The following is a 26,755-nucleotide window of genomic DNA, read 5'->3' as shown; positions in this document are numbered from 1 at the left end:
CTCATTTTATCCTGTTATTGTCACAGATTTCATCTCTATAAATTGTGTGCCTATCAGCACAGGTTTATAATTAATGTTTTATGCATATATATCTTTTAAATCACATAGGGGGAAAGAGAGGAGTTATAAACCTTTAGTACAATAATGCTTTTACGTTTACCTAGGTATTTATCTTTACTGGTGTTCTTATTTCTCCATGTGGCTTCTTCTGGTGTCCGTTTTTCTTCAGCCCAAAGAAGTCCTTTTAGCATTTCTCACAGAGCAGGTCTACTAGTAACGATGTCTTAATTTCTCCTTCATTCTTGAATAGTTTTGCCAGATACAGAAGTCTTGGTTGACAGGTTTTTATTTCAACACTTTAAATATGACATCTGACTCCCTTCTGGCTTCCATAGTATGTGATGAATTGGTTCTCTCTTGCTGCTTTCAAGATTCTTTTTCTTTGGCTTTCTACAGTTTGATTACAATGTGTTTTGCTGTGGGTCTCTATGACTTTTTTTTTTTTTCTTTTCGGTACACGGGCCTCTCACTGCTGTGGGCTCTCCCGTTGCGGAGCACAGGCTCCAGACGCGCAGGCTCAGCGGCCATGGCTCACGGGCCCAGCCGCTCCGCGGCATGTGGGATCTTCCCAGACCGGGGCACGAACCCGTGTCCCCTGCATCGGCAGGCGGACTCTCAACCACTGTGCCACCAGGGAAGCCCTATGACTTTATCTTACGTGGAGTTTTTTGAGCTTCTTGAACTTGTAGATTTGCCCCATTTTATCATTTGCACCCTCTCTATCTCACTTTCTTCCTAAAGAATTTAACTTGCAAATATCATGGTTCTTGATGCCGACATATTTCAGTGTGTATTTCCTAAGAATAAAGATATTCTCTGAGAAAAACCAAAGCAAAATTATCAAAATCAGGAAAATTAACATTGATAAAATCCTATTATTTAATCTATAGCCTTTATTCAATTCTCAATTGTCCCCAAAATGCCCCTTATAGCTATTGTTTTTCCTGATCCCAAATCTAACCCAGGATCACTTAAGTGCCACGTCTCTTTAGCCTTCTTTAATCTGGAATAGTTCTTCCATTTCAATTTGTCTTTCATAATCTTGACGTTTTTGTAAAGTATAAGACGGTCATTCTAAAAGATGTCCTTCACTTTGGGTTTCTCCGACTTTTTCTCATGATTAGATTCAGGTTATTCACTTTTTGGCAGAAAAATCACTGGCATAATGTTGTATTCTCCTCAAGGCATTGATAGGTGATGTGCATGATGTCTGTTTGTCCCATTTTGGCTAACAACTTTGGTTAATGATTAAGGTGGAGTCTTTCAGGTGTCTCCACTGTGAAGTTACTATTTTTACCTTTATAATTAATTAGTAATTTATAGGAAAATACTTTGATGATTAATGATGATTCAGTTATAATTATGATGGTTGCTAAATGGAGGTTTTCTAACCCCATCATTCTTTCTCTATATTTATTAGCTGACATTTTACTCTAAGAACTTTCCTTTCTACCTCTTTTATGTAATTATTTATTCATTTGTGTCAACATGAATTCATGGATTCTTATTTATTCAATGGGCTATAACCCATTGCTGTAATTATTTATTTTCATGTTCAAATTGTCCTATCATTTCAAACTTTAATAATGTGTGACTAAGACAGGAATTTTGACTTTATATAACATTGAGCCATTATTTCTTGCAGCAATTATATAGTTCCCTGTGCTATACAGTAGGACTGTTTATCCATTCTAAATGTTTGCATCCACAAACCCCAAATTCTCAGTCCTTCCCTTTCCCTCCCCCTGCCCCTTGGCAACCACAAGTCTGATCTTTATGTCTGTGACTCTGTTTCTGTTTTGTAGGTAAGTTCATTTGTACCATATTTTAGATTCCACATATAAGTGATATCATATAGTATTTGTCTTCCTCTATCTTACTTACTTCACTTAGTATGATACTCTCTAGTTGCATCCATATTGCTGTAAATGGCATTTTTTGTTCTTTTTTATGGCTGAGTAGTATTCCATTGTATATATGTACCACATCTTCTTTATCCATTCATCTGTCAATGGACATTTAGGTTGTTTCCATGTTTTGCCTATTGTGAATAGTGCTGCTTGAACATAGGGGTGCATGTTTCTTTCTGAATTATAGTTTTGTCCAGGTATATGCCCAAGAGTGGAACTGCTGGAACATATGGTAATTCTATTTTTAGTTTTCTGAGGAACCTACATACTATTCTCCATAGTGGCCACACCAAGTTACATTCCCACCAACAGTGTAGGAGAGTTCCCTTTTCTCCACACCCTCTCCAGCATTTGTTATTTGTAGACTTTTTAATGATGGCCACTCTGACCGGTGTGAGGTGGTATCCCATTGTAGTTTTGATTTGCATTTCTCTAATAATTAGTGATGTTGAGCATCTTTTCATGTACCTACTGGCCACCTGTATGTCTTCTTTGGAGAAATGTCTATTAAAGTCTTCTGCCCATTTTTGATTGGGTTGTTTGATTTTTTGTTGTTGAGTTGTATGAGCTGTTTGTATATTTTGGAGAATAAGCCCTTGTCAGTTGCAACATTTTCTTGCAGCAGTTATATAAAAGAAACAAATCTTTCTTAATGAGACTTGCCTGGTTTGTAATAGTAAAATCACATCACTATCATAGAGAAGGAGAATTAAATTTTCTACTTGCTATATGGTAGGACACATATCAGTTCATCAAAAACTAATATCAAACTATTTAATATATACATTAAAGAGAAAAGGAGTTAAAACTTGACCCTCTCCCCCTTTTTTCCTACTTCACCCCACAGAGGAACTTATTTTTTTTTGTTGGTTTTTGCAGAATGCAAGACTTTAAGAAACCATTAACAGCTAGACATCTGTGCTAAACTCATAGACGTGGCTATGACTAATGTCTGCCAGTGAAAACAGAGGTCCCTATCAGAAGAGAGAAAGAGTACACACTTTTGTAAAACTAGTAGAGGATGTGTGGTTTTTGACTACCTAGCTTCTTTTGGGGGAACCACACCTCCCTACATTATTAGTCCACAGAGTTCAGCCATTGATGACCCTATCCCTTGGCTCCAAGAATAGGCATGTGAGCTCTGCCATTCCCCTGGCCTCAACAAATGCGTGAGGATTGCCCATAATTCCTTTCTAGGACTTCTCTAGCTTTCAGGAAAGTGACGCTCTCTCTTCTCTGGTTTTCTGGCAAAGGCGATCTCTGCAGCAGTAGATAAAGGCTGCCTAAGAATGAAGCAACCCAGGGGAAAGCCTCAGGGATAGACTCTGGGAGATAATCAGATTAGTGACAGCAGAAGGGCTCATCAAATTGCCAAGTTCCCAAGTGAGAAGCAATCCAGGAACCACGTAACTTAAGCCATTTTCCATAGGATCCAAAATCAAGGAAAACAGATCATTCACATAAGCGAAGGAGTACATTCTGTCTTGCTGAACCATATTGTGGTCAACCATGACTCAAATCTATAAGCATTATAGAATCAATCAGCTAAAAAACCCAAGACCTCCATCTTACTTTTCCTTTTTTTTTCTTTTTTAACGTTTCTAAGTAGTCTTTATCATATCAAGAACAAGAGAGCTGAGGGCTGTATTTGCTTAAATGTGGGAAAGGCTTATTAATCTGTTGATAAATAGTTAGAGGCATGTGTATCTCAAAAGGCAGCAGAAACTATTTTTAAATAGTTTTGTGGAACATATTTTTAATGGAATACTATCAAATTTTTAAAGGGGGGAGAGGCAGCTCTACATGAACTGAAATGAACAGATCTCCAAAAGATAATGTTAAATGAAAATAGTAAGGTGGTAAAACATGTGGTATGCTACCTTTGCACTTCATTATATATATTTTCCTAGGATGTATCTAAATCTCTTTCTAGAATAACGATATATATATATAGATAGATAGATAGATAGATAGATAGATAACATATCCTGGGATAGATAGACAGATAGATAGATACAGTATATATAGGAAGAGAATTATTTTAAGGGATTGGGCCATGTGACTGTGGAGGCTTGATGGGTCCAAAATCTGATGGGGGAGGCTGGCAGGCTGGAGGCTCAGGAAAGAATTACAGTCCAAGTTCAAAGGCAGTCTGCTGATGAACCAGGAAGAGCTGGTGTTTCAGTGAAGTCTGAAGACAGACGGCTGTCAGAATTCCCTCTGCTTGAGGGAGGCTTTCGTTCTATTCAAGCCTTCAACTGATTGGATGAGGTCCACCCACATTATGGAGAGTAATCTGCTTTACTCCAAGTCCACTGATTTGAATGTAAATCTCATCCAAAAACACCCTTACAGAAACATCCAGAATAATGTTTGACCAAATATTTGGGCACTGTGGCCCAACCAAGATGACACATACAATTAGCTGTCATAACTCCACCCCCTGTCAACTTGGCACCCATATGCATCTCCTTATATCAAACTTAATCTCCATACTCAGTCTCTTTACCTGGTGGGGTGACCCAAACTTTCACTCACGAAAGGTCTGGGCCATTAGTAATCCTGCCTGGATTGGCTTGTTGCAGTTTCCCCCTGACTTTAATCACAGGCCATGGTAATACTAAGATGCTCCAGGTGGTCTCCTGTCCATATACTGGACAGATTGTTTAACAGATCTTGACTGTGAGCACCTCTTTTCCAGGCACTGACTGTTCCAAGCATTGGGATATAGGTGTGAACAACAGAGGCAAAATCTATGCCCTCGAGGGGCTTATTTGAAAGAAAATAGAGACATAACAAACAACCACTATTCGTAATAAAGGCTATAAAGAAATAGGGTGACGTGATAGATGGTAATGGGAGGGAGTATGCTTTAGATGGCATGGTCAGAGAAGGTCTCACTGAGTATGTAACATTTGAGCTGGAACATAAAATATGAAAAGGAGCCAGCCATAAATGAGAAGGGCGGGGGGAAGGGCATCCCAGGCAGAGGAAATGTCAATCACAAAAAGCTGAGGCAGGAACTGGAAGGCCAGGGTGGAGGATGGGAAACAAGGAGCAGGGTGGTGTGTTGGGGCTGGACAGGTAGCCTTTCCAATTTCATTTTAAAAGCCAAGGGTTTGAACTTATTTACAAAACAGAAATAGAGTCACAGATGTGGAAAACAAACTTATGGTTACCATGGGGGAAGGGATAAATTGGGAGATTGGGACTGACATATACACACTACTATATATAAAACAGATAATAAGGACCTAATGTATAGCACAGGGAACTCTACTCAGTACTCTGTAATGGCCTATATGGGAGAAGAATTTTTAAAAGAGGGGATATATGTATATGTATGACTGATTCACTTTGCTGTACACCCGAAACTAACACAACATTGTGAATCAACTCTACTCCAATAAAAATTAATTAAAAAAAGAAAAAAGCAAAGGGTTTTAAGTCAGCATAGTGCAGGATCTAAACAACCGTTTCAAAAGACTATTCTGGAGAATAGGTTAGTCGGGGTAATTGAGAGCCAAATTAAGCCAGGAGGTCTTTGTAGTAACTCAGGATGAAAGATGATGGTGAGTCAAACAAGCGAATCTGTGAAAACTCGATACATCCTGAAGATGTATTCAAGTACTTGGTGATGGATCGCAAGGAGAAGGGGAAGGTGAAGGAGGGGAGTGAAAGGCGATGCAGGTTTTTGTTGACTGGGTGCATGGTGGTGCCATTTCCTGAGAGGGAGGAGGTGGAATGAGGATGTTTGGGGTGGGAGGGGAGATCAAGAATTCCATCTGGATGTATTAAGTTTGAGATGGCTAACAGATATTGAAGTAGCAATATTTGGCAGGTTATTGGGTGTATAATTCGAGGCTGAGGCAGGACGCCTGGACAGGAGTATGTATCTGCGGAGTCATGAGCACATGTAGATGATGTGCCAGTACTGACTGCCTTTTAGTCCCATATTCATCCTTCGTTGCCTCCGCAAAAATTGGGTTGGGACTTAGGAGTATTTTTTGCCTTTGCCGACTAACATGATACGATTCTTTGTTAGTAGAGGGCATTGGTGAGACACTGCAAGGAGGGAGATGTTTCCTTTCTGGTTCGGGTGTGCTTGCTCACAGCTCACACAGCTTCTCCAGCACCCAGCTCCTGCCATGCAGGGTAGTCAGCAGCACAGAGAGGCCCACAGCTTTCCCCGGCACTCCCCTGGGGTGGTTTTGCCATGGAGGGCCTCTGGCAAGACACCTCCCAAGGAACGGATTTTTCCAGCATCCCAGAGGGTGGGTTTCCAGCAAGTTCCCCCATGACTTCTCTACCGTTCGGTGAGCCACGGTCACGCCTTCTCCAAAAAAGGTCTGGGTATCAGCTCTGGGGGGACAGGGGTACTCGTCCTTGGACGCTCTATCTCTGCCCTAGCGGCTGCTTCTGACATTTGCTATTCCTATATTCTTTATCGTTATCTCTACTCTTTATTAGCCAATCCCTCATTACTCCAATCTTCTTATAATTAATAGCTATTTATATTAAAGATATAAATTATTCAGATTACCGTGTGGTTTTTTCCCTCCTGACTAATACAAATGACTCCAAGGGCACGTCAGGCACGGAGACAGACGTAAGGTCCCAAGGAGTCTCTGTGTTACTTTCCATTTTGAACGGGTGGGATGTAAAGGCACATGGTTGGCAGAAGGGTGAGCAGGAGTTCAGTTTCCTCTTCTGGCACGCCAGTCAGCCGCTGTAAGAGAAGACTGTCCCTTTCTGTGTCTGCTCTGGGAAGCTCTGGCGGGCCTCTGCTGCACATGGGCACCTACCTGCAGCTTGAAGCGGCTTCTCTGTCAGCTACGACCAGAGCTGCCGTTCCTCTGCTGGCCTCTTGGGATCTTGCACATGTAATGCAGCATCTTCTGAAGCCAAAGTGTTGGAAAAACCTGACCTGCCCTCATTGTGTGGACCAAGTTGCCAGTTTCACCTTGACCGCTCCAGGCGGCTGCATGGACAGACACTCACATGGTGCCTCTGGACCTTGAATCTGTTTATTACTGGGTTGGCCAAAAAGTTCGTTCGGGTTTGTGTACCAGCTTATGGAAAATCCCGAACGAACTTTTTGGCCAACCCAATGTATTCCAACTCTCATACCTATAAGGATTGCTGGCCTCAGCCAATCCCAGCATCATGGAGATGTAAGAACACGGAGCAGAGGTTGCCCATGCTGGTGCCTCCCTGGGACCCCTACTGAGGTACTGGAGTGTGCCTTGGAGGTATAGGGCCAGGAGAGGAGAAACGATGTACAGGGCTTTCAGCTACTGGAACACTCGGTCTTCAGTAAGGGATCAGGTGAACCCACTTCCTAAAAGACAGAACGGTCAAGTGAGGAAGTTGAGGGTCATGAATGAATGGCCAGCACTGCCTATAAACCCCAGAAATCTGGGGGCACAGGTGAGTATGCCTGCCGGGACGGAGAGCAGGTGAGGGTACCTGCAGAGGAACCTCCAGGGGACCCGTCTCCCTTTAACTTCAGGTCAGGGCAGAAGCTCAGCCACATGTCTCAGGGAAGAGCCTGTTTGATTTAGTATGGCATCCCAAAACATACCACATTTTAAGCAGAAATCAACACATATTTGCTGGCAGCGTGGAGGGCGGAGGAGGGAGGAGAGTAAGTCTCTAAACAAGAAAGGCACGGCACCCAGGTTCTAATTCTTGACTTTAATGCCAGGTGAGGGTACTGAGGCTCCATGCACCAAAGCGCTCACAGACAGGAAATGAACGAACACAGGCAGCGTTATCTTGTGTACACAAAGCCCACACTGTACAGAAGGAAGACGACCGACCACCCCGTGACCTCCCACTCCCAGAGGCAACTGCCTATCCCTCCTCCCCGTCTCTGTTCCCACCTCCTCTGACCCTCTGCCAGCCAGCCCTTTCTCCAATTAACATATGTATACATGTATGTTTCTTCCAGAATTCCAAAAAGTGCCTCTCCCACCCCAGTTCCCAACACTCTGGCTTCTGATGAATAAAGCCTCCCTCTTTTAAGGATCACGAGGCAGGCGCGCCACCTTCATGCAAGAGCCCCAGCAAAATGGTACCCGAGAAAGCTTAATCACTTGTAGCACAATCAAATACAGACAGAAGGTATGCAGAAGGATGATATCTGAAATTCTAACTGGGATCAAAATGATTAGTGTGAGTGGTTTTTGTTTTGTTGTTGTTATTTGTCTTAACCATTTCAGGATCCAACTTAGACCAAGATCACACAGTGAGGGTCACCCCACTCTGTGGCTTGCAGATGTCAATTTCCTAGTCCTCCAAGGAGCAACCCAGAACAGGTAGATTGTACCACCTGAGCAGCCTGAGGCACAAGGCTCAGACAGCTCCCAGAACATCCCAAGCCCCAGAGAGAAAGAACAGAAATGTTCAGAGCACAGTCGACTGCTTTCCACGTGATAAGCGCTGGACAGTCTGGTGAATTCACCAGAGGTAGAATAAGGATGGTGACGATTCCTCTATGTCTTCTATTTAGAGCGTTATCCAAAGAATTCCCCCACCTGGGATGGTGTGCTGGGTTTCACTGTGGTTTTGTTTCAATCTTTTCAAACTTAGCTGCAGTTAAGTTTTTCGTTCTTACTGAATTGCAGCTAGCATTGCACCATGTGGTCCTATTTCCTATAATTTTCACCTTCCCAACCAGTGAATGGAGCACCTGGGAGAAAAGGTACCCGAAGTCAAACATAAGGGAAGCTCCAAAGGCAGGCCCCTTGGTTTGACCCAAGGACGTTACACACAAGAATTCCATGAAGACAGACTTCCTTTCAATCTGGGAGAAGCAGCCGTCCTTTGGAGCCCTCCTTCCCTACCCAACGCTTCTCATGTTCTGGGCTTGGCCGCTGACAGATGAAAAGGGACCCAACTAGGAGAAGTCACTTCCTCAGAGATGACCTTTATTTGGAGGCGATCACCACAAACCTCCACATCCAAGAGCGCTTCGCAGCCTGGCCTTGGCTTCTCAACAGACGATGGCTAAACAGGGCCACCGAATTCTTTTACTCCATGTAGAAGGAGCTCTAAGCTGGCCGCCGGTGTCCCTGCTCTGCCTGGGCTACTGGCCACAGCCCTGTCCCCCCACGACGGCACAGAGCACCTCCGCGAGGACAACACGGGGGCAGAGGAATGGAGGGGCTCCAGCAAGAGGCGCAGGGACAGCGTTCCCATCCAGCGTGCCTGAAGCCCCAAGCAAGTCTTCAGGGCCTGATTTTGAGCTGACTTGAGCTTGCGTGAACCAGTCCCTCCCTGTCTTATGTGTATGGACTCTCAATAACCGAGTGCTGTGATGCTCTGGGCCAGGGAAGGCAAGAGAAGGGGCCAAGGTCGGATCACTGCGGGCACTGGGCTTACCTATCTGCTCTCTCCTCACACTGGCTCCCTCCTGAAGAGCCTGCCTCAGTGTCTGTCAAAAAACGAACCTGTATTAGCGTTCAATCTATTTGCCGATCTGGGCAACTTAAATGAAAGACCCTTCTCTGAGGACAAGGCAAGAGCCATGCTGTCAGGGTAAGATCCAAGCAGGGACATCAGCTCCGGAAAAGCGACAAGCCGCTTGTGGATGAGAACAAGGAGAGAACATGTTATCTCAGAACCTGAACGACTGACTGGACCGTCCCCTTAGATGTCAGCCTGGACACCTGCTCCACGCACATAAGAATACAGTGTAAGAGCGGGGGACCATGCCCTGGAATCTTCCCATACAGGGGCCAAGGGGTCACTGCCCCGTGAGGGAGTTCAGCCAAGGTCCCAGGGCTTGGCCTTCTCTTCCTCAGCTCCCCCACTACCCTCCTCGCCAATCTGGTCTTGTAAGACTGAGACCGATGAGGCTGACAGAAAAAAAATCTCCCTACAACAACACCCAGGAGCAGTCAAGTTCAATCACGATTACAGGGAGAAGCCCTGCACGCAGCAAGGGAACGTCCCCGTTCCAGCGACTGGTGCTGCAGAGCATTTCCTCTAGGGGGCGCAGGCCCACACCCTGACTGGCTGCCCCAGACAGCGCGAGAAGGAAACGCAGTGGAACAGAAGCTGGTGGATCTTTTTCTCTCTGAATTGTGCAGAGGCAAACATAACAGAGGTCTGCTGCTGTCTTCCCACAGCTCCCAGGATAGCTGCGCCTCTCCTCCGGCCCTCTCTTTCCTTCCCCAAGATAGGCAATCTCCGAGAAGGAGAACGTTGGCAGGAAAAAGCAACAGGGGTTCCCATCCAAGGAGGTTCACCACAAATTGGATCCTAACATGGAATAGCAGTCAAGGATGTATTCTGAGCCTCTAGAAAGGATGTTACATCTCAAAGATAACATAACAACTAGGCATCTTGCCTGCTTGACTTAGGGAATCTTCAAAAGGAGTCCCTGAAATGTGCATTCCAGCCCCATGAGAAGATAACCCTTCAAGCAAGGAAGGTTAGTGGAAGGTAGGAGAAGCCAAGGCCCTGAGGCAGGGCTGTAAACATTGTGCTTTTCTAAGGCCAACCTGGTGCATGGCTTTGGCAACTATGGTTACATCTCCAAAAGGTGGTGAAGAATATGTTTTGGGAGGAAAAGAGTCCACATCCTAAGACAAAGCGTGGGGCTACTGTTGAGGGAAGAGGGAGAGAAAATGTTCCTTCTTCAGCCAGGGGCTCTAGGTGGCTCCTTGGGTAAATCCCCCATCATGTTCCACATTCATACTGATACACCGAGCACAAGGAAGGGACTCTTGAACAGGATGGAGGAGTAGTTATGCCTACGTGAGTTTGGTAACGTGGCTCTAAAAAGGGCAGAAACTCTCTTGCAAGGTCAAGAAAGTGACAAAACCTCTCTGAACTTCCTGGTCAAGCCCTCGCTAGCCGGACCCCATAAGCCTCAGGCAGAGACTGCCGTGCCTCGAGGAAAGGCCAGGTGAGCGCAGGCACCAAGTCCTCGTGGGCCACCAGCCCTGAACCTGGCCCCAAGGTACAGCCAAGGAGACTGGGGCTGCACCTCCGTCCGCCTGGAGTTGTGCCTCAGGACCCGTCCTCACCTCAGCAGGTTCTGGGGCAGCCAGCAGCCCTTCCAGGGACCTTGCTCCCAGAGCTGCCAAGGGGAACGGACACCCTCCCTGACAGGACTCTGCTCCCTGCCAGGGCTACTCACCACCATGTGATCTTGAACTCATAGATGGGGCGCTTGCAGTAGTAGTGGTTGATGAGGTGCTTGTCACACACCCCGATGCACTGGTGGTCCACGGTGAGGCCCTGGGCCGAGAGGTCCGTGACCAGGCAGTGCAGCAGGTCATAAACGTCAGCCACGGCCTCCCAGGGCCCGAAAGACACATCCACTTCGCAGTGGTGCTCAAAGAGCTGTCCGTCACTCTCGCTCCGTTCGAAGCGCAGGGAGCTGAGAAGCGGACACTCGTAGGGGGTGATGGGCATCTCCTCCTTGAAGACACAGACCTTGAGCTTGGCAAAGCGGGCCTTCCGCTGGACGGCGCGCAGCCGGGCAATCTCCACAATCCGCTCCAAATGGTCTGCGGGGGTAAACACGTCACCCATCAGTGGGATGGGGGTGGGGAGGGGGGCGGGGCACAGAGAGAGCCCCAGTGATGGTGGACCCAAGAGGGAAGAGATAGATCCCTGGGGAAGGGACTCTGGGCCCATGAAGGGCACAAACTTAAACAGGAATCGTGGTTCTGCAGGGCAAAAGGAAACAAAGGGGATGGGATGAGTACCACCCTTCTGAAATGCGATTTGATGACGTTCCAGGCAAGGTGGTCCCTGTTTCATCTGAATCTTCCTGAGGGACTGGGAGGGCGGCAGGAAGGGAAGCAGGATCCTCTCCCATCTTGAGTAGGACAGGTGTCTTGGCGAGCCATGACCCACTTATTCTGGTGGAGACCTCAGCAATGACAGATGCCTCGCTACTCTCCCTCCTCACACCCCGACTGCCTCGCACAGTGAACCCCTCACCTTTGTAATAGGGCATGAGTCCCAGAAACGCTTGGCGCACTTTCTCCCCCTTCAGTGGCTGCATGTTCTCCAGATGCTCCAGGAGAGGCCCGATGGCATAGTACTGGGCCTCTTTGTACACGGCCCGCACGCGCTCCCGAGGCGGCAGGTCCCCAGAGCGCAGGAAATTCAGCACATCTCTGAGCAGGAAGGAAAGAGGGTTGGTGAGAAGGAGTTAATGGAACTGGACAGTGCTACCCAGTGGTTAGAGCACAGGATCTGGACCCAGATGGCCAGCTGTGTAACCTTGGGTAAGTGAACTTAACCTCTCTGTGCCCTTTCTCCTCTGTAAAATGGGGGAAAATAAGAAAACTACCCCATAAGGTTATGAGGGGATTAAATAAGTTAATACATAAAAAGTGCTTAGAAAATACCTGGCACAGAGCAAGCCCTCACTAAGTGTTAGTAATTGTTATTGTATCATTATTATTATAATTATTAAGTATATATAGGAAAAATGGGAAGATATGGTATCTAGCCCCTTAATTGTATTTTGAATTGAGGTACAGATAATAGCCACTAAAGGTACACATCTTAATCGTACAGGTCAATTACTTTTTCATGTATGAATATACCCACACAACCACCACATACATCAAGATACAGAACATGTCCATCTAATTAAAGTTTCCCTGTGCCTCTTCCCAGCCAATCACTACAGAGACAACCACTCTAACTTCTAATTCTATCAACAAAGATTAGTTTTGCCTCTTCTTGAAATGCATGTAAGTGGAATCACACAGTATGTTCTCTTTGGTGCCTGGCTTCTTGCCCTCAACCTAGTGTCTTCGAGATTGATTCCCTACGTCATCATGTGTAGCAGAAGTTTCCTTCCTTTTATCGCTAAGTAGCATACCGTTGTATGGATACACTATAAACTATTTACCCATTCTCCCGTTGATGGACATTTGAATTGTTTCCAGTTGGGGTCTCATAAGAGTAAAGCTGTGACAAACATTCCCTGTAAGCTTCTTGTGGACTCAGGCACCGATTCCTCTTGGGTAAACATCAGGAGGAGAATTGTTCGGTCATAAGTGCCTGTTTCACAAAGTGGTTGTAGCATTTTATTCCCACCAGCCACGTGGAAGAGTTCTGCACTCCCCACAGATCCTTGCCATCAGTATCATTCTGTAGCTATACGGAGAAGAGGAATGCCTAACCCTGACACCTGAATAACTGGCTTCAGGAGTGAACAAAAAATCACATACTGTACCTTCTTAAAATAACAATTCAGTTCTTTTAATTCTCTCTTCAGATTCTTTAGGGCTGAAAGTAATCAGACCCCTCACTGGTAGGTGTAGGAAGGGCTTTTCTGTGAGGATGTATCAGTAAACCCCAAGACCAAGCTGCTACCTCAATAGTGAGTCTATGACCATGAAGCAACACCAGCCAGCACTCGCCAAGCACTAACCTGTGTCAGTCACTCTTCAGGAGTTATCCCATTTAACCCTTCCAACGACATGGGGTGCTTTCTTACGTCCATTTTATAAATGAGGAAAAAGTGGGGCTCAGAGAGCTTAAGGAACACCCTTGCTAAAGGAGCCACAGCTAGCCAGAGGCCAGATGCAGACACGGGCGACTCCAAATCCACACCCACAGTGGTCCAGACTCCAGTCCAAGCCGCTGTGCACTGATCACAATGGGAAAGTGCCCCAGGTGGAGGCTCAGGCAGCCTCCATGGTGGCTGCTGGGGCTACGTGAGCTCACCCGCAGAGAAGTGCCCTAACCCCCTATTTTATTTTATCTGAATCTTTCCACAGCTCCATAGGCTGCTGATGAATCTTAGGCCACTGGAGTCCAGTAGCCTGAGGATAAACACCACAACATCCTGCTTGCCGCCATGCCCTCGCCTGGCCCTGCCACTCTCCAGCTGTGGCCACCTGGGTACGGGCACATCAGCCTAGGCCCAAACCGGGTTCCCCCTCCCCGTCACTCTTTCGAAAATCAGTCCTCTAGGATCGTAAGCAAATCTTGGTGAGTCCTGAAAAACATAACCCTGGGCAAGGCCCAGCGAAGAGTGCTGTGGGAGCTGCCAGCCGGGCCGAGCACTTTCCTCTCCCAAACAGCCTGCAAACAAAAATCTTTTTATAGCTCTGCAGAGCGATGTGACACTTTGTTTTCTCAGCACTGGAGGCAGCTGACCGCCCAATGGGGAAACCCAGATGCTTCAGAGCAAATTATTTGACGAGGCTCCTTTCTGAGGATGAAAATGACCCTTCTCCCAGTGTGGGCAATCCTACTTGGAGGCCGGCACAGAGACGTAGTGGTTGGAGGGTCTCCTTTTGTTCAAGGTCAAAGACCATGTTAGTTCTCCAGTCATCTCCAAAGTTAGACGGATGGGGCAAAGAGTTTCAGCCACATACTCTGAAAGGACCTGGCCAGGGGTCACACCAAGCCTCTTTATTTAATCCACATGACAGGCCTCCAAGGCAGCTATAATTACTTCTCATTTCACAAACAAGGAAACCAAAACATAAAGTCTTTAAATTGTTTATCTGTAAGGTTGTCAGAAGTCCTCTCTTGGGAAGGGCTATCTTTTTTTGAGATTGTGTTGTTCCATGTTTTACTGTTAAAATGACAGTAACAATTGAAAGTGGGTTTTTTTGTGTATTTTTGCTGTTGTTGTTTCGTTTTGGGGGGGTTTTTTTTTGGCTGCACGGTGTGGTACACAGGATCTTAGTTCCCCCACCAGGAATTGAACCTGTGCCCTCTGCAGTGGAAGCATGGAGTGTTAACCACTGAACTGCCAGGGAAGTCCCTGAAGGTGTTTGTTTTTTTTTTTAAGACTTGGCAAAATTACAGGATGGCAACCCTATGTTGGCCCTTCCCTCACCTTTTTTTGTCCTATTTATTTGTTTCAAACTATTGAAAGAATTTGGGGAACCACTGCCACACCCCATGTTTCTCCCTAACAGCGATGCCGAGCCCCAGAATCTGGATCTGATGGTCTTCTCCCAGAAGCTGTGTTGGAACTCCCCTGCCTCTCGCTGCGGTCACACCTATTCCACAGGGATGACAGCTTCCCAGTCTTAATTTGCATAGCAGAGAATCGGTTTCATCACATCCAGCCAATGTGTGTCACCTGGGATTTCTCCGGCTGTCCTTGCCTCCTCTGGGAAAGAAACTAAGAATTCTGATCCAAAGCAATATGCACATTTATTAAATTCCACCAGCAGGTTACCTCCTCTTCTAGGTGTTATGGAAGACATCAAAGTCCCATGCCCAAGCCCGGGCTGCTCACTTGCTAGGACCCTGCAGTTGATGGCAGAGGGAGGAACGTACCCGAAGTGCGCACCGTCCCGATCAATGAAGTAGCGGCCCTCGGCATCCGTGGGGATGTAGTGCCGCCCGCTGAACATGGCCGCCAGCATGGTGTCCTCGTAGCGCCGCAAGGTGGACAGGCGTGTGGTGAAGTGAGCCCCTCCGATGTTAAGGGGGACAACCTCAGGGAACTGGGGAGGAATCACCGGCACTTTTAGTCCCACGGTGGGGAGGCAAGCCGGGGCTGCCCCGTCTGCCGCCTTCCTGGGTCTGATGAGCGCCACCCGAGGCCCAAACCCAGGCATCTTTCTGACCGCTTCTCTCCCCTCCCTTTCCCTGCATTCATCAATTACCAAGTCCTCCCCATCCTCCCACAGCTCTTAAATCAGGTCTCTGCACCGCAGTCCTACAATCTCTGCTCTCGAGTTCAAAGCCTTTACTGTCCTCCTTCCACTTCCTGAACTCCCCACCTTTGTGCCCTTGCTCATGCTGTCTTCTCCGTCCCCAGCGCTCCTGCCACCCTCCCTCTGTCCATCCAGCAAATGCAATGGCCCCATCTGGCAGTGTGCGCTGTTCACTGCACAGGGGCACCTGCGTGAGTGGGGTCTGCCAGCCCAGCCGTACACCCTTTTGCTAATTCACACCAAGGAGCCATATCGGTTAGCAGCATCCACTCATTCTGAGAGCTTCTATTCAAGGTCCCCTACTCCGTGAGCATTTCTGCTCTGTTGTCCTTTGCCTGCCCCAAGACAGGGTTCACTGAACACTCCCGCCATTGTGCCTTCACTGTAGCCACGTTCTCCTGTATAACAGAGCTCTGCACAACGGGAGCTTTGTGCTATCGGTCGTTATTATTGCCCAAGTTTCCCGAGGGCAGGAACAGTGTCTTGTTCACCTATCCTGAGGCCACCCAGAGCAGGGCCCACAGATGTTTGTTGAATAATGCCAGGCATCCACTCCTCATCCTGTGTACCTCTCCACTTCTCTCCTTAATCTGTGCAGGGAGATTAGTGCCCAGTCCAGCTACAGTTCTGGAGGCAAGGGCAGGGAATGATGGTACCTACATTTGCCCTGAGAAGCTCTAGGGTCTCCCTAAAATGCTCAGGACCTTTATGTATTTTTTTAAATCTCTTTCACTGTTTGTGGTTTTGAAAGAAATGAGGCCAGTTCTCCCTAATTTTCCCACAAACCTCCTCCAGATTAACTAAAATTTTATCCCAGTGCATACTTTTCAATATTACGACATCTCTCTGGCTCTGTGAAAGTCTATGTGTATTTATCTAGACAGTCCTTTTTCCCAACTTTCAAATCCTTTGTGAAATAAAGTAGGATACAAATACGTTATATCAAAGTTGCCCAGTGTCTTGTGCAGTGCCTGGCTCATAGTAAAGCCCCAAATATGCACTGAATGAATGGATGAATGAAACGGACGGGCACTTACAGTTCTGTGAATGTAGGTACTGTTACTCTTTTTTTTTTTTGCGGTATGTGGGCCTCTCACTTTTGTGGCCTCTCCCGTTGCGGAGCACAGGCTCCGGATGTGCAGGCTCCGGACGCGCAGGCTCAGGGGCCATGACTCATGGGCTCAGCCGCTCTGCGGCATGTGGGATCTTCCCGGACCGGGGCACGAACCCGTGTCCCCTGCATCGGCAGGCGGACTCTCAACCACTGCGCCACCAGGGAAGCCCGGTACTGTTACTCTTCTGCACCCAGACGACAGGAAATGCCTTCTGCTTATTCTATAGCTAGCTCCTCTAAAACTATTTTATGTGCATACCAAGGACCCCAATATTATTTGGAGATAATACTTTACATTACTCACATGGAGCCATGTAATTTGTGAAAGAGCTGGCACTGGAGTGCTGGCCTATGGTCTCTGGGTCCTGTGCTTTTTTCCTCAAGCCACACCGTCTCACCAGTGACAGTGCACAAAATATGGCACCCTGGGTCTCCAACGGTTCCCTTCTTTTTTTTTTTTTTTTCCAATTTTTCCAATTACAAATCTCTCTTCTGGAGATTTGCCCATTTTCACAACTGCCCCACGATGTTTAGAGTACTGGTTCGTAACCAAAGAGGACACTACAGTTTCCAGAGAGCCTCACCCAGCCCCATCGTGCCCCTCTGGGTCTCAGTCTCTTCACCTAGGACTCCACAGGTCATGTCTGCCACTACCTTAGCCCCTACCTCCTAGCCTCTGTCTTCACTGCCCAGCAGAGCCCCACCTTCCCTCCTTTCCCTTCTCTTGAGGGTCATTTCAGGTGTTCGTGTGACAGTGTCACATGCGTTAAGACCAGTGGAAGCCACTGTGCATCACAGCACAGCAGCTAGGAGGGAAAGCCATGGAGGTGTCAGGTGAGTGAGGCCACATCTATTAACTGGCCTGCTTCTTATCTGCACACAGCCCGTAACCCCACTCTCTGGGCAGCTGGAGACTGGGTTTGGGCAACCACTGAGGCCTCCTCTTGGATTCTCTAGGAGACACTATCATCTCTTGGGGCTCCAAGGGCCCCTTCCCACGGCCTACCCTCCCTCCTCCAGTAGGTAAGGTGGGACATAGGGATGGGAGTACCAACCCTGCAGACAGTGAATCCTGGAAGGAGGGGGATGGGAGGGCCAGGTGCCGCCTGGGGCAGGGAAGACACACCTGGTGCATTTCGGGGAGAGGGGGGGTCGGGTGGTGGGTGGGAGCGGGGTGGGCAGGGGAGCGCGGCTCCTCTGGCGCCGCCCTCGGCCCGACCCCCACCCCTGCCTCAGCGCTGCAGCGCTGCTCACATCCCAAGGTCAGCTCTGCCTGGCACCGGCTCCTACCCCCGCGCCCCTTCCCGCACCCCCGCACGCCCTCGGTCCAGGTACCTCCTGCGGCAGGAGAGGCAGTGCGTGCCCCGCCTGCGTGGCTGTCGGGGTGGCCGGCTCCAGAAAGTCGTCTTCGGCGTCGGAGCTGGACATGGCACCGTCCGGGCGACGGCTGTCTGGCTCTCGCCCCGTGACTACCACCATCCCTCTGGCTCTGGGCAGTGGGCGCGGCTTCAGGCGGGCGGGAGGGCGGCGGCCCGGGTACTAGCACCCAGCAGCGCCTGGCATGACGCGGCGCGGCCGACGGGCGGGGCCGGAGGGGCGGAGAGCGCAGCGCGCGCGGGCCGGAGGGCCGTCGCTCCTTCAGCGCCGACGGGCTCGCCGACCACCCTGACGACCGCAGGGCGACCGGTCTGACCCGGTCGCCTCCCGTTATTGGCCGAACCCCCGCTGGCTTCCTCCCCTGATTGGCAGGAAGCTCGCCCAATCGCAGAGCAGGCAGCGCTTTCAGCCAGCGTCTAAGTGGCCACCGGAGCCGGACCGGCTGGCCTGCCCTGCTCTGATTGGCCCTCTGGCCAGCAGGCGCGCCCTCTCCAGCCAGCTAACACTGGCTCGGCGCGCTGGGTGCGCGCGAGGCCCCCACCTCTAAGCCAGGCCTTCTTATAGGCTCGGGGGGTGGCTCCCGCGTCCAGGTCAACACCTAGAAACCTGAGACGAGAGAGGGCTAGTGACTTAATCGTTCGTACGTTTCCAGGGCAACGGGTCCTGTGCATCCCTGGGCGTCGAAGGCCAGGGAAATCTGGGAGGACCAGGTCACCTCAATGGAGAGCCTGAGCATCCTTTCCTGGAGGATTGTGAGGGAGGACGGCTGAGGTCACTGAGGTTGTAGGAGAGGAAGGGCAGCACTGCGACAGGGGCTGGCTCTCCTCTAACCACAAGGGTAAAACCTGGGTCTCCAGTCTTTCCTGATTGACTCAAGCAGCAGTCCGAAAAAGGAAACTCAAAATAGGGGCAGTTGAGTTCAATTAAGAATGACAGTGACTCTCCACCCTCTATGTGTCAGTTCTTCCGCTGGGCACCTGGAGACACAGATGGAAACAGGCCCTATCCAAAGAAGCTCACAGACTGCTGAGGCAGAGTCCAGCCTGGTCCAACACATCTGTCGGCAGCCTTGGATGCTGTGTCCCCTGGCATGACAGGGTCAGCTCAGAGACTCTCCTAGGGGGCCAAGGTTTTAGCTCTTCAAACCATTTTTACACCCAGTTCCTCATTTGAATCTCACATTGTTGTGACAGAAAAGGAAACTGAGTCCTAGAAGATTAGAATGGCTTCAGGGAGGTCAGCCGTGAGCAAGAGCCACAGCACTTCCTCTTTGGACCAATCACACTCCCAGCTGTTAGGAGTTTCCTAGGTCAGTGTTTTCTCCAAATATACTTGCATCAAAAGCACTGGAGGGAGAACTTGTTAAAATACAGATTCCCAGCCCTACCTCCAGAGAATCTGATTTAGTCCATCTGGGATGAAGCCCTTGAATTTGCATTCCTAACAAACTCCCAGGTAATTTTTTTTTTAATATTTATTTATTTGGTTGCGCCAGGTCTTAGTTACAGCACGTGGGCCCCTTAGTTGCGGCAGGCGGGCGCCTTAGTTGTAGCATGCAAACTCTTAGTTGCGGCATGCGTGTGGAATCTAGTTCCCTGACTGGGTATCCAACCTGGGCTCCCTGCATTGGGAGCACAGAGTCTTATCCACTGCACCATCAGGGAAGTCCCACTCTAGGTAATTCTGATGCTGCAAGTCCTTGAATCACATTTTGAATGGCACTGCCCTAAAGAAGGCCCCCTGAGGCCATCTCTTAGCTATCACTACCTGCTCCAGCCTTTCTCAACAATATCTATAACATAATTTCCTCTTTCCATCCTTTGGATGTTTCAGCTGTAATAGAAACTGCAATCAAAAGTGGCTTTAATAATAGGATAATTTTATTATCTTACATAACAAGAAGTCTGAGTAGATTCTGGGTTGGTTCATTAAGTAACGCAACAAGGAGTTACCTGGACCAGCTTCCTTCCATTTACCCACTCTGCCAGATGACCCCTCCTCCTCTAGGAATCCATATGAGGAAACCAGAGAGCTAAGGTCTATCAGAGTGATATCCTACACCTTAAAGCAAGGCTGTATAAAGAGAATGGGACAGGAGCCCCAGAGGCTCAGGAGGTAGGAAAATCCATGTGCAATCACGGTTACGTTACTGAATGTGTTGGAGTTTTCATCTTCCTCTTCGGCTGAGGATTTCCTTCAGGAATATAGTTTCCCAGTTGGTTCTGTTTACACGGTGGGGAGAAGTCCAAGGGCAGCCGCCTGGAATGAGGACTTGCTGACTGAGTAGGCAGGGGCTGGAGCAGGCGTTCTGGGAAAGCAGGGCAGTTTGCTGGCAGTGGCCATCCCCACCCTGCAGTGAAATGACTTCCAGGCCAGTTCGCTTGAGGGCTGTAGGGAAGGGTCAGTGAGCCTCGGCAGGGGGTGAGGGGTGGGGTGGGGGTGGGGATGGGTAGCACATGGCCGCGCAGAGGTGTGGGCTGGTCTCAGAACACGAGCACTTATAGCCCTGGGATTACTTTTCCTCCAGGAGTCAACCAAAAAAAGAGTCCTACAGGCATGGAGTCCTGAGATCAGTCAATCGGATTCTGTTCTCCATGCCTCACCAAAGAAAAAACCTTTTGAATGGCAACAGATTAACAAAGTGCTGATTCAGCTACTGAATTTTTTCTCCGATTCTAATTTATTCAACAATAAAGGAAATGAAAACGGTAACAAAAGCATCCATCTTCTTTTCCTTCCAGTTGGAGGACTCGCCTTTCCTTTCTCTCCCAGCCTTGAGGAGGAAGTTGTTTGCCAGCAGCTTCCCAAGGCACGGAAGCTTGGCTAAGGGCCCACTTGCTCTCAGCCCAGCTCAGCTCTCCCCCAGCCTCTGACACACCCCCATTCGTTAACCACTGCTGTTCTGTCTCCTGGACTTCTCTTCGCACAGTGCACGGGGTAAACGTGGCCGATGTTCAGATTGCCTCTCACATCTCTTTTCTGAACCCCTGTCCCCACCACCACCCCAGTGTGCCTCACTGAATGCTAGAACCTTGAAATCTAAAAGCTGCTTGTCTCATGGTACCTTGTATCCTGGGTTCCACAGGTGACCTAACTTCACCAAGCAGATCCCTGCACTTGAGATTTGGAGGGGGAAAGTGAACACTGAGTTGGAGGCCAGGCTTCTTGCTCTTTCGGTGGACAAGTTTGGATATGGAAGTGTTAAAAACGTTTCCTTTTTGCTGTGGCTGTAGCAGAGGTCCCATGTTGGTCTTTGCCTTCCTGGGTGTCAGAAAGCAGGGTGGGGCATCCATTTTACTGTCTCATTACTCTCTGTAATCAACCTCCAAGGTCCAGCACAATGCCTGGCATATAGTAGCAACTCAGTAGATGAATACATGAAAGAAATTTGTGCTGTGATCACATTCAAAGAGTTACCTCTCCATGTAGATTTTTTTCTCATGTATTTTATTGGTATTATTAGTATATAAGGGCATGGATTGTTGCTGGTATCATAGAGGTAGGGAATTCCAGGATGCCATCATGCTGGGCTGGTGGGAAGGGGCTCCCCTCAAGTTGTGAGAGGTCCTAGGGGTGTTATTCAGAGCAGAACATTTGTGGGGGGGGCTCTTTGGTTTGGAGTACACACTGGTAACCATGGATGTTTTCACTGTGCAAGACGATATGGGCCCCAAAAGTGCTCTCACCCCAAGCTCTTTATAGGTAAGCTTTTGATGTTGTTTTTCATTTATTACTTAATTATAATAAAAACAAATAACATAAAATATAGATGCAAAAATAACTCACATCCAACAGCACAAACTAACACAACACTGTAAATCAACTATACTCTAATAAAAATTAATTTAAAAAAATAACTCACATCCAGAATTCAATGAAAATAGTGTTTTATTTATGTGGTTTCAGCGTCCACAGTTGTCCTACCAACTGCTGCCTATTACTCTCTCATCCCTTGTGTCTCTAAGGGAGCTCTTGTTCCAGTCACCTCTGGAAGCATTATGGTCAAACCCCACGGGTGGCTGGGTGAGTATCCTGGAGCCACATCCCCAATTTTCCCTCCCATCCCCATGGCCCATTTGTGTGGCATTTCCACTGGTCTATCAGTTCAGGTTTAAGCACTTCACAGTTTAAATATCTATTATTCAATATGATTCCATCAAGTGGAAAAACAATTTAGCTGGAAATATAATCCCCTGTACCCTGACAAGAAGTACCCTATCTCTTAGTGTCCTCATCTCTTGGGGCCTCTCCACCACTCCACAGCCTTTCTTCCCCCAGTTACCCACACCCACTTAGAAACTGCCTTGGATTTGAGGCTGGGAGTGGCCTGCTTCTCTGAGGCAGTAAAAAAGTATCAGAGAAAAACAACTTGCCATTTGGGGGCTTCCTAGCTGCTAATATTTGTTCTGACATTTGTTTGGAACTGCCAGCTAAGAGTCCTTTGGTGAAACATTAAAATATCCTGAGGCAATATAGAATGAAAATAATCTATAAGAGTAGGGGTCTGAAAACGTGTTTTTTTTTTTTTCTTTTTTTAAGGCCATGCTGCGTGGCCATCTTAGTTCCCCAACTGGGGATTGAACCCATGACCCCTCAAGTGGAAGCGTGGAGTCTTAACCACTGAACTGCCAGGGAAGTCCCTGTAAAGGGCCCGAGAGTAAATATTTTTAGCTTAGCAGGCCACAGTCTTTGTCTCTACTCAACTCTGCTGCTGTTGAAGAAAAGCTGCCATACACAAGACATAAGTGATGTCATAGGTTATGTCATAAATTATGTTGTAAGACATAAATGGTGTGGTCAGATTTGACCCAATGGCTGTAGTTTACCAACCCCTACACAAGAGAAATAGATCAATTCTAAGTGCATTGTGATCTTTTCAAATGTGCTCCATCTAAATGTCCTAATAGCTAATACTCAGCTTCATTTCTTGTTTTTTTAAAATTTTTCTTCTTCTTTTTTTTTTTTTTAAACAAACCTTTGTGTCGAGGGTTGACTTTCAATAGATCTCAGCACAGCTTCATTTCTAATTCAAGTCTCATTTACTCATTTGTGAAGAACAACCAATAGCCAAGTCTTCAGATTATTAACATTACTAATTTTTCATCAAAAGAAGTAGCTAAATGAGACTTACCAGAAAATAAATGAACTGAAAGTCCACGTTAAGTCTCACTAGATGGGTAGGCTTGGGTAAGTTACAGCACTACTCTAGACCCCCGATTTTATCTCTAAGATTAGGCCGGTTCAATTTCGATTTCTCTTTTCTAAAAAACTCTCATTGTTTTTCACTTTTTTACTTAAAGTAATTCATGCCGAATCTAGAAAACAGAGTTAAGCACAAAGAAAATAAGAATTCCCCAAAACTCCAACATGAAGAGATAACAAGGGACACGGGCACATGTCCTTTCTGTTTTCTATCAATTTAGTGACTCTAGTTTTCTGTCTACCCTTTCAATCATAAAAGTGGGAGCACACTAAACAGCTTTGTGATTTCAAATTTTCACTTAATGTAACATGAACATTTTTCCTGTTATGAAATATTTTTCTACAATATTGTATTAGCTGAAGAGTATTCTGTTACGTAGATGTACCATAATTCATTTAACTAAGCCCCCCCTTTTGTTAAGTTTTTTTTCCAGTTTTTTGTTTCTATAAACTTCATTGCAACGGACATCTTTGTAGAGAAAGCTTTGCACACCTTTGTGATATATTTCCCTAATTATATTTCCCTAATTCTTGTAACTTTTTAACACTTTTTCATACGTTCAGCAGTTATTCCATGTTTGACCAACAGAGGGCATTTAAGGCTTTCCTTCTCAGGGCAAGGCCACAGCCATTTCTACAGTATACAACAACAAAAATAGTGGTTTTATTGTGAAGAATGATTCAATTTTGGATGTTCAGTAATAATCAGCAAACTCCAAAGGGAGAATCAAAGTTATTTATTTTTCTGTCTAGCCAGAATCACCCTCCCCCCCAAAAAAAACTCTCAAATGATGAGCTTTGTTAGGACTTAAACCCAAAATGAATAAAAATGATCTTTTGCTCAGAATAACAAAGTGACTGCTCTGCTTTATGCAAAGGCCTAAATTCCATGCGGAAGACTGTTGGATAGTGACAAACAATCAGGAAAGGGAACTCAATGCTGAAAATACTGACCTTGCCAGAGAAAAGCTCAGACAGCCCCCAGGATCAGTAGCTCCCTAGAAAAACAAATTTTGGGGCAACACTGAATGGAGTCCTGCCTAGACTATTACTTACCCATTACCTACTAAGCCAGGTTGTCGTAGGTAATACTATAGGTTTTGTTAGATAAGCTTGAAATAATTGTTTTCTGTACATTTTTCTTGATTTTCACCAAGACCATAAATTCCCAAGGGCAGCAATCTGCCTATACTTCTTAGCACAACAATTATACCTAGCAAATTACTAAGTACAAGGGAGGTATTTAAATAGTTGTCACTCAATGCTAATGACAAGTTTTTATTCTAGTATAAAGATGGTTACTGAGAGGTAGAATGGTGGTTAAGGGTGTAGGCTCTGGAGCCAGGTTGCCTGTATTTGTATTCTGATCCCTTCACTTACTAGCTGGTCTAGAAAGCTGGTACTGCCTCCCAAGCCAATGGCTATAAAATGCAGGTAGTGACAGTACCTACCTCAGACGGTGATTTTGAGAATTAAATGAGTTTAAACATGTAAACTCAGGCACAGGATCTAGACAATGAGAAGCTGTTGATAAATGTTTCTAGAAGGATTACGTGGCTAAGTGATTACTAAGATTTTTTTCTCTCATTTAAAAATTCTCTGATTCTTCATGGATGATGCTCTCTCTAGCCTCCTCCTGCAGCCACTGAGGACGCCAGCCTCTCCCTGGCTCCACAGGCTCACCCGCTGGCTATAGCCATGGCTGTGCTGGCCCTGGGCAGCTCTCTGATCTTCACAGGCAACACATCTACCCTGGTCCCTTACTCTGTTATCAATTTTTATTTAATTAAAAAAATATTTATTTTTGGCTGCGTTGGGTCTTAGCTGCGGCACTTGGGATCTGCAGTGCGTGGGCCTTTCCTTGCGGCACGTGGGCTCCAGACTGTGCAGGCTCAGTAGTTGTGGCACGCGGGCTTAGTTGCCCCACGGCACGTGGGATCTTAGTTCTCCAACCAGGGATCGAACCTGTGTCCCCTGCATTGGAAGGCGGATTCTTAACCACTGGACCACCAGGGAAGTCCCCCAGTTACCAATTTTTAAATTTTACTCCAGGCATCTTTCATTTGTTTGGCAGGAATTCCATTTGATTCCATCAAATCACAACATCTCACAAATATAGTCATTTTCCTACAGGTCTTCTAAGATGTCACATGGAACAGAAATGCTTTGCTTTGCAGGGCTCAAGAGAAATGTGCTCAAACCAGAAAGGCGGCTTTGTGAAGGAGGGAATGTCAACAGGGAGGGAGATATCACAGCATCTGCTTCTCCGGGCCAGTTGTGCAGTGGTTTCTTCTTTCCTGAGTCAGCTGTTTTTGTGCGGTGGTTCTCTGCCCTTTTCCTATTCCAATACATTCCCACTCATGACAGTGGAGTCTCCAGGGGTGGGCAGGCGTAGGGAATAAAAATCCTTATGTTCACCTAGGGGCGAGTATTGGAGTCAGGATGGGTTATAGTTTAGGAATGTCCTCGCCTCCCATTCTGATAGGCTCTAGAGGGATATGTGACCTCCTCCCTACAATGGTGGTAACATAAGACTAACACAGGAAATAAGCAAAAAACCAAAACCAAAAACAAATTATGTTATGCTGAAGCTGATTTTATTGCTATCTGGAGGCTGGAGCAGTAACTAGAGCAGTAACAAGAAATGGGACTTACAACAGCTGAGCCCTTAACAGGGCTGGGATTTCCCAGGGAGAGGGGAGAGGGATTAGGTTTCTGGGCATCTGGAAGAAGCAGAAAAGCAGAGTGTAAGGAGACAGGGAAGAGGTGTACTGTTCACAAGGGGGTGGTGAGGCTACATTGCAGAGACAGAACAGTTTACATGTAACGTGTGAGGCATCGGAGAATCAAAGAAGGTTTTTGAACAAAAGAGTGACTTAAGACACAGTGCTGAACAAAGGATTGATGTGGCAGCAGTATTAATTTTCAGTTGAAGGAACACGGCTAGGGGCGTGGAGCGGAAAGAAGGATACTAGAGTCAGGCTTAGATACCAGGTCACCACTGTGGCAGTAGCTGAGGGGCCTTGTGTACGTGGCTTGACCTGGCTGAGCCTCTGTTTCTTTATCTGAAAATGATATGTTAGAAGTTTCTGTCTGGGAGGATTAATCATTTACCAAATATTTTACTAGGTTCTTACAATGTGCCAGACATTCTGCTAGGTGTCAGGGGTACAAAAATGGACAAGAAAAGACACAGTCTCTGTCTTCCAGGAACTTACCATCTAGTATAAGAGATAGACAATTTAAGAAGTTAAGAAACATTAAAAACTGCAAAGTGTGATAAGGTGATATTGTGAATAAGGCAGGCAGGAAGGGGATCAGGGAAAGTCTTTCTGAGGAATTAGAATTTATGGAGACCAGAGAATTGAGAAGGAAAGAGAAGAACAGGATTCTGAGACAAAAGGATGGTAGCAGGTCTCTCTGAA

The 26,755-nt window shown here is 47.0% G+C and overlaps 1 protein-coding gene across 2 annotated transcripts; it reads right to left on the bottom strand.

Annotated features, from left to right (window-relative positions):
- Nucleotides 1–7,655: 7,655 nt before the first annotated feature.
- On the bottom strand, nucleotides 7,656–18,432 carry KCTD7 (potassium channel tetramerization domain containing 7). Of its 2 annotated transcripts, XM_032605441.1 has the most exons (5): nucleotides 18,087–18,432; nucleotides 15,255–15,424; nucleotides 11,934–12,112; nucleotides 11,122–11,494; nucleotides 7,657–9,408 (listed from the first exon to the last, which is right to left on the bottom strand). In XM_032605441.1, coding segments are annotated over exons 1-5 (867 nt in total). In that variant the 5' UTR covers nucleotides 18,231–18,432; the 3' UTR covers nucleotides 7,657–9,407. The 2 variants fall into 2 exon arrangements, with proteins under 2 accessions (XP_032461331.1, XP_032461332.1); XM_032605440.1 differs by having other exon boundaries at nucleotides 7,656–11,494.
- Nucleotides 18,433–26,755: the final 8,323 nt, after the last annotated feature.

Source organism: Phocoena sinus, chromosome 15, assembly GCF_008692025.1.
Source record: "Phocoena sinus isolate mPhoSin1 chromosome 15, mPhoSin1.pri, whole genome shotgun sequence".
Taxonomy (NCBI): Eukaryota; Metazoa; Chordata; class Mammalia; order Artiodactyla; family Phocoenidae; genus Phocoena; species Phocoena sinus.
Note: the sequence above shows the minus strand (reverse complement) of the source record. Positions and strands in the feature narration are given on the sequence as shown.

Bases quoted from the DNA above. Each gene is read 5' to 3' on its own strand.
- KCTD7 (XM_032605440.1), bottom strand. From the start codon at position 18,230: ATGGTGGTAGTCACGGGGCGAGAGCCAGACAGCCGTCGCCCGGACGGT. The intron at 15,425-18,086 runs GTACCTGGACCG...ATTCCTCCCCAG, and splicing joins TGCCTCTCCTGCCGCAGGAG to TTCCCTGAGGTTGTCCCCCT. The intron at 12,113-15,254 runs GTACGTTCCTCC...CTTCCTGCTCAG, and splicing joins CGGGACGGTGCGCACTTCGG to AGATGTGCTGAATTTCCTGC.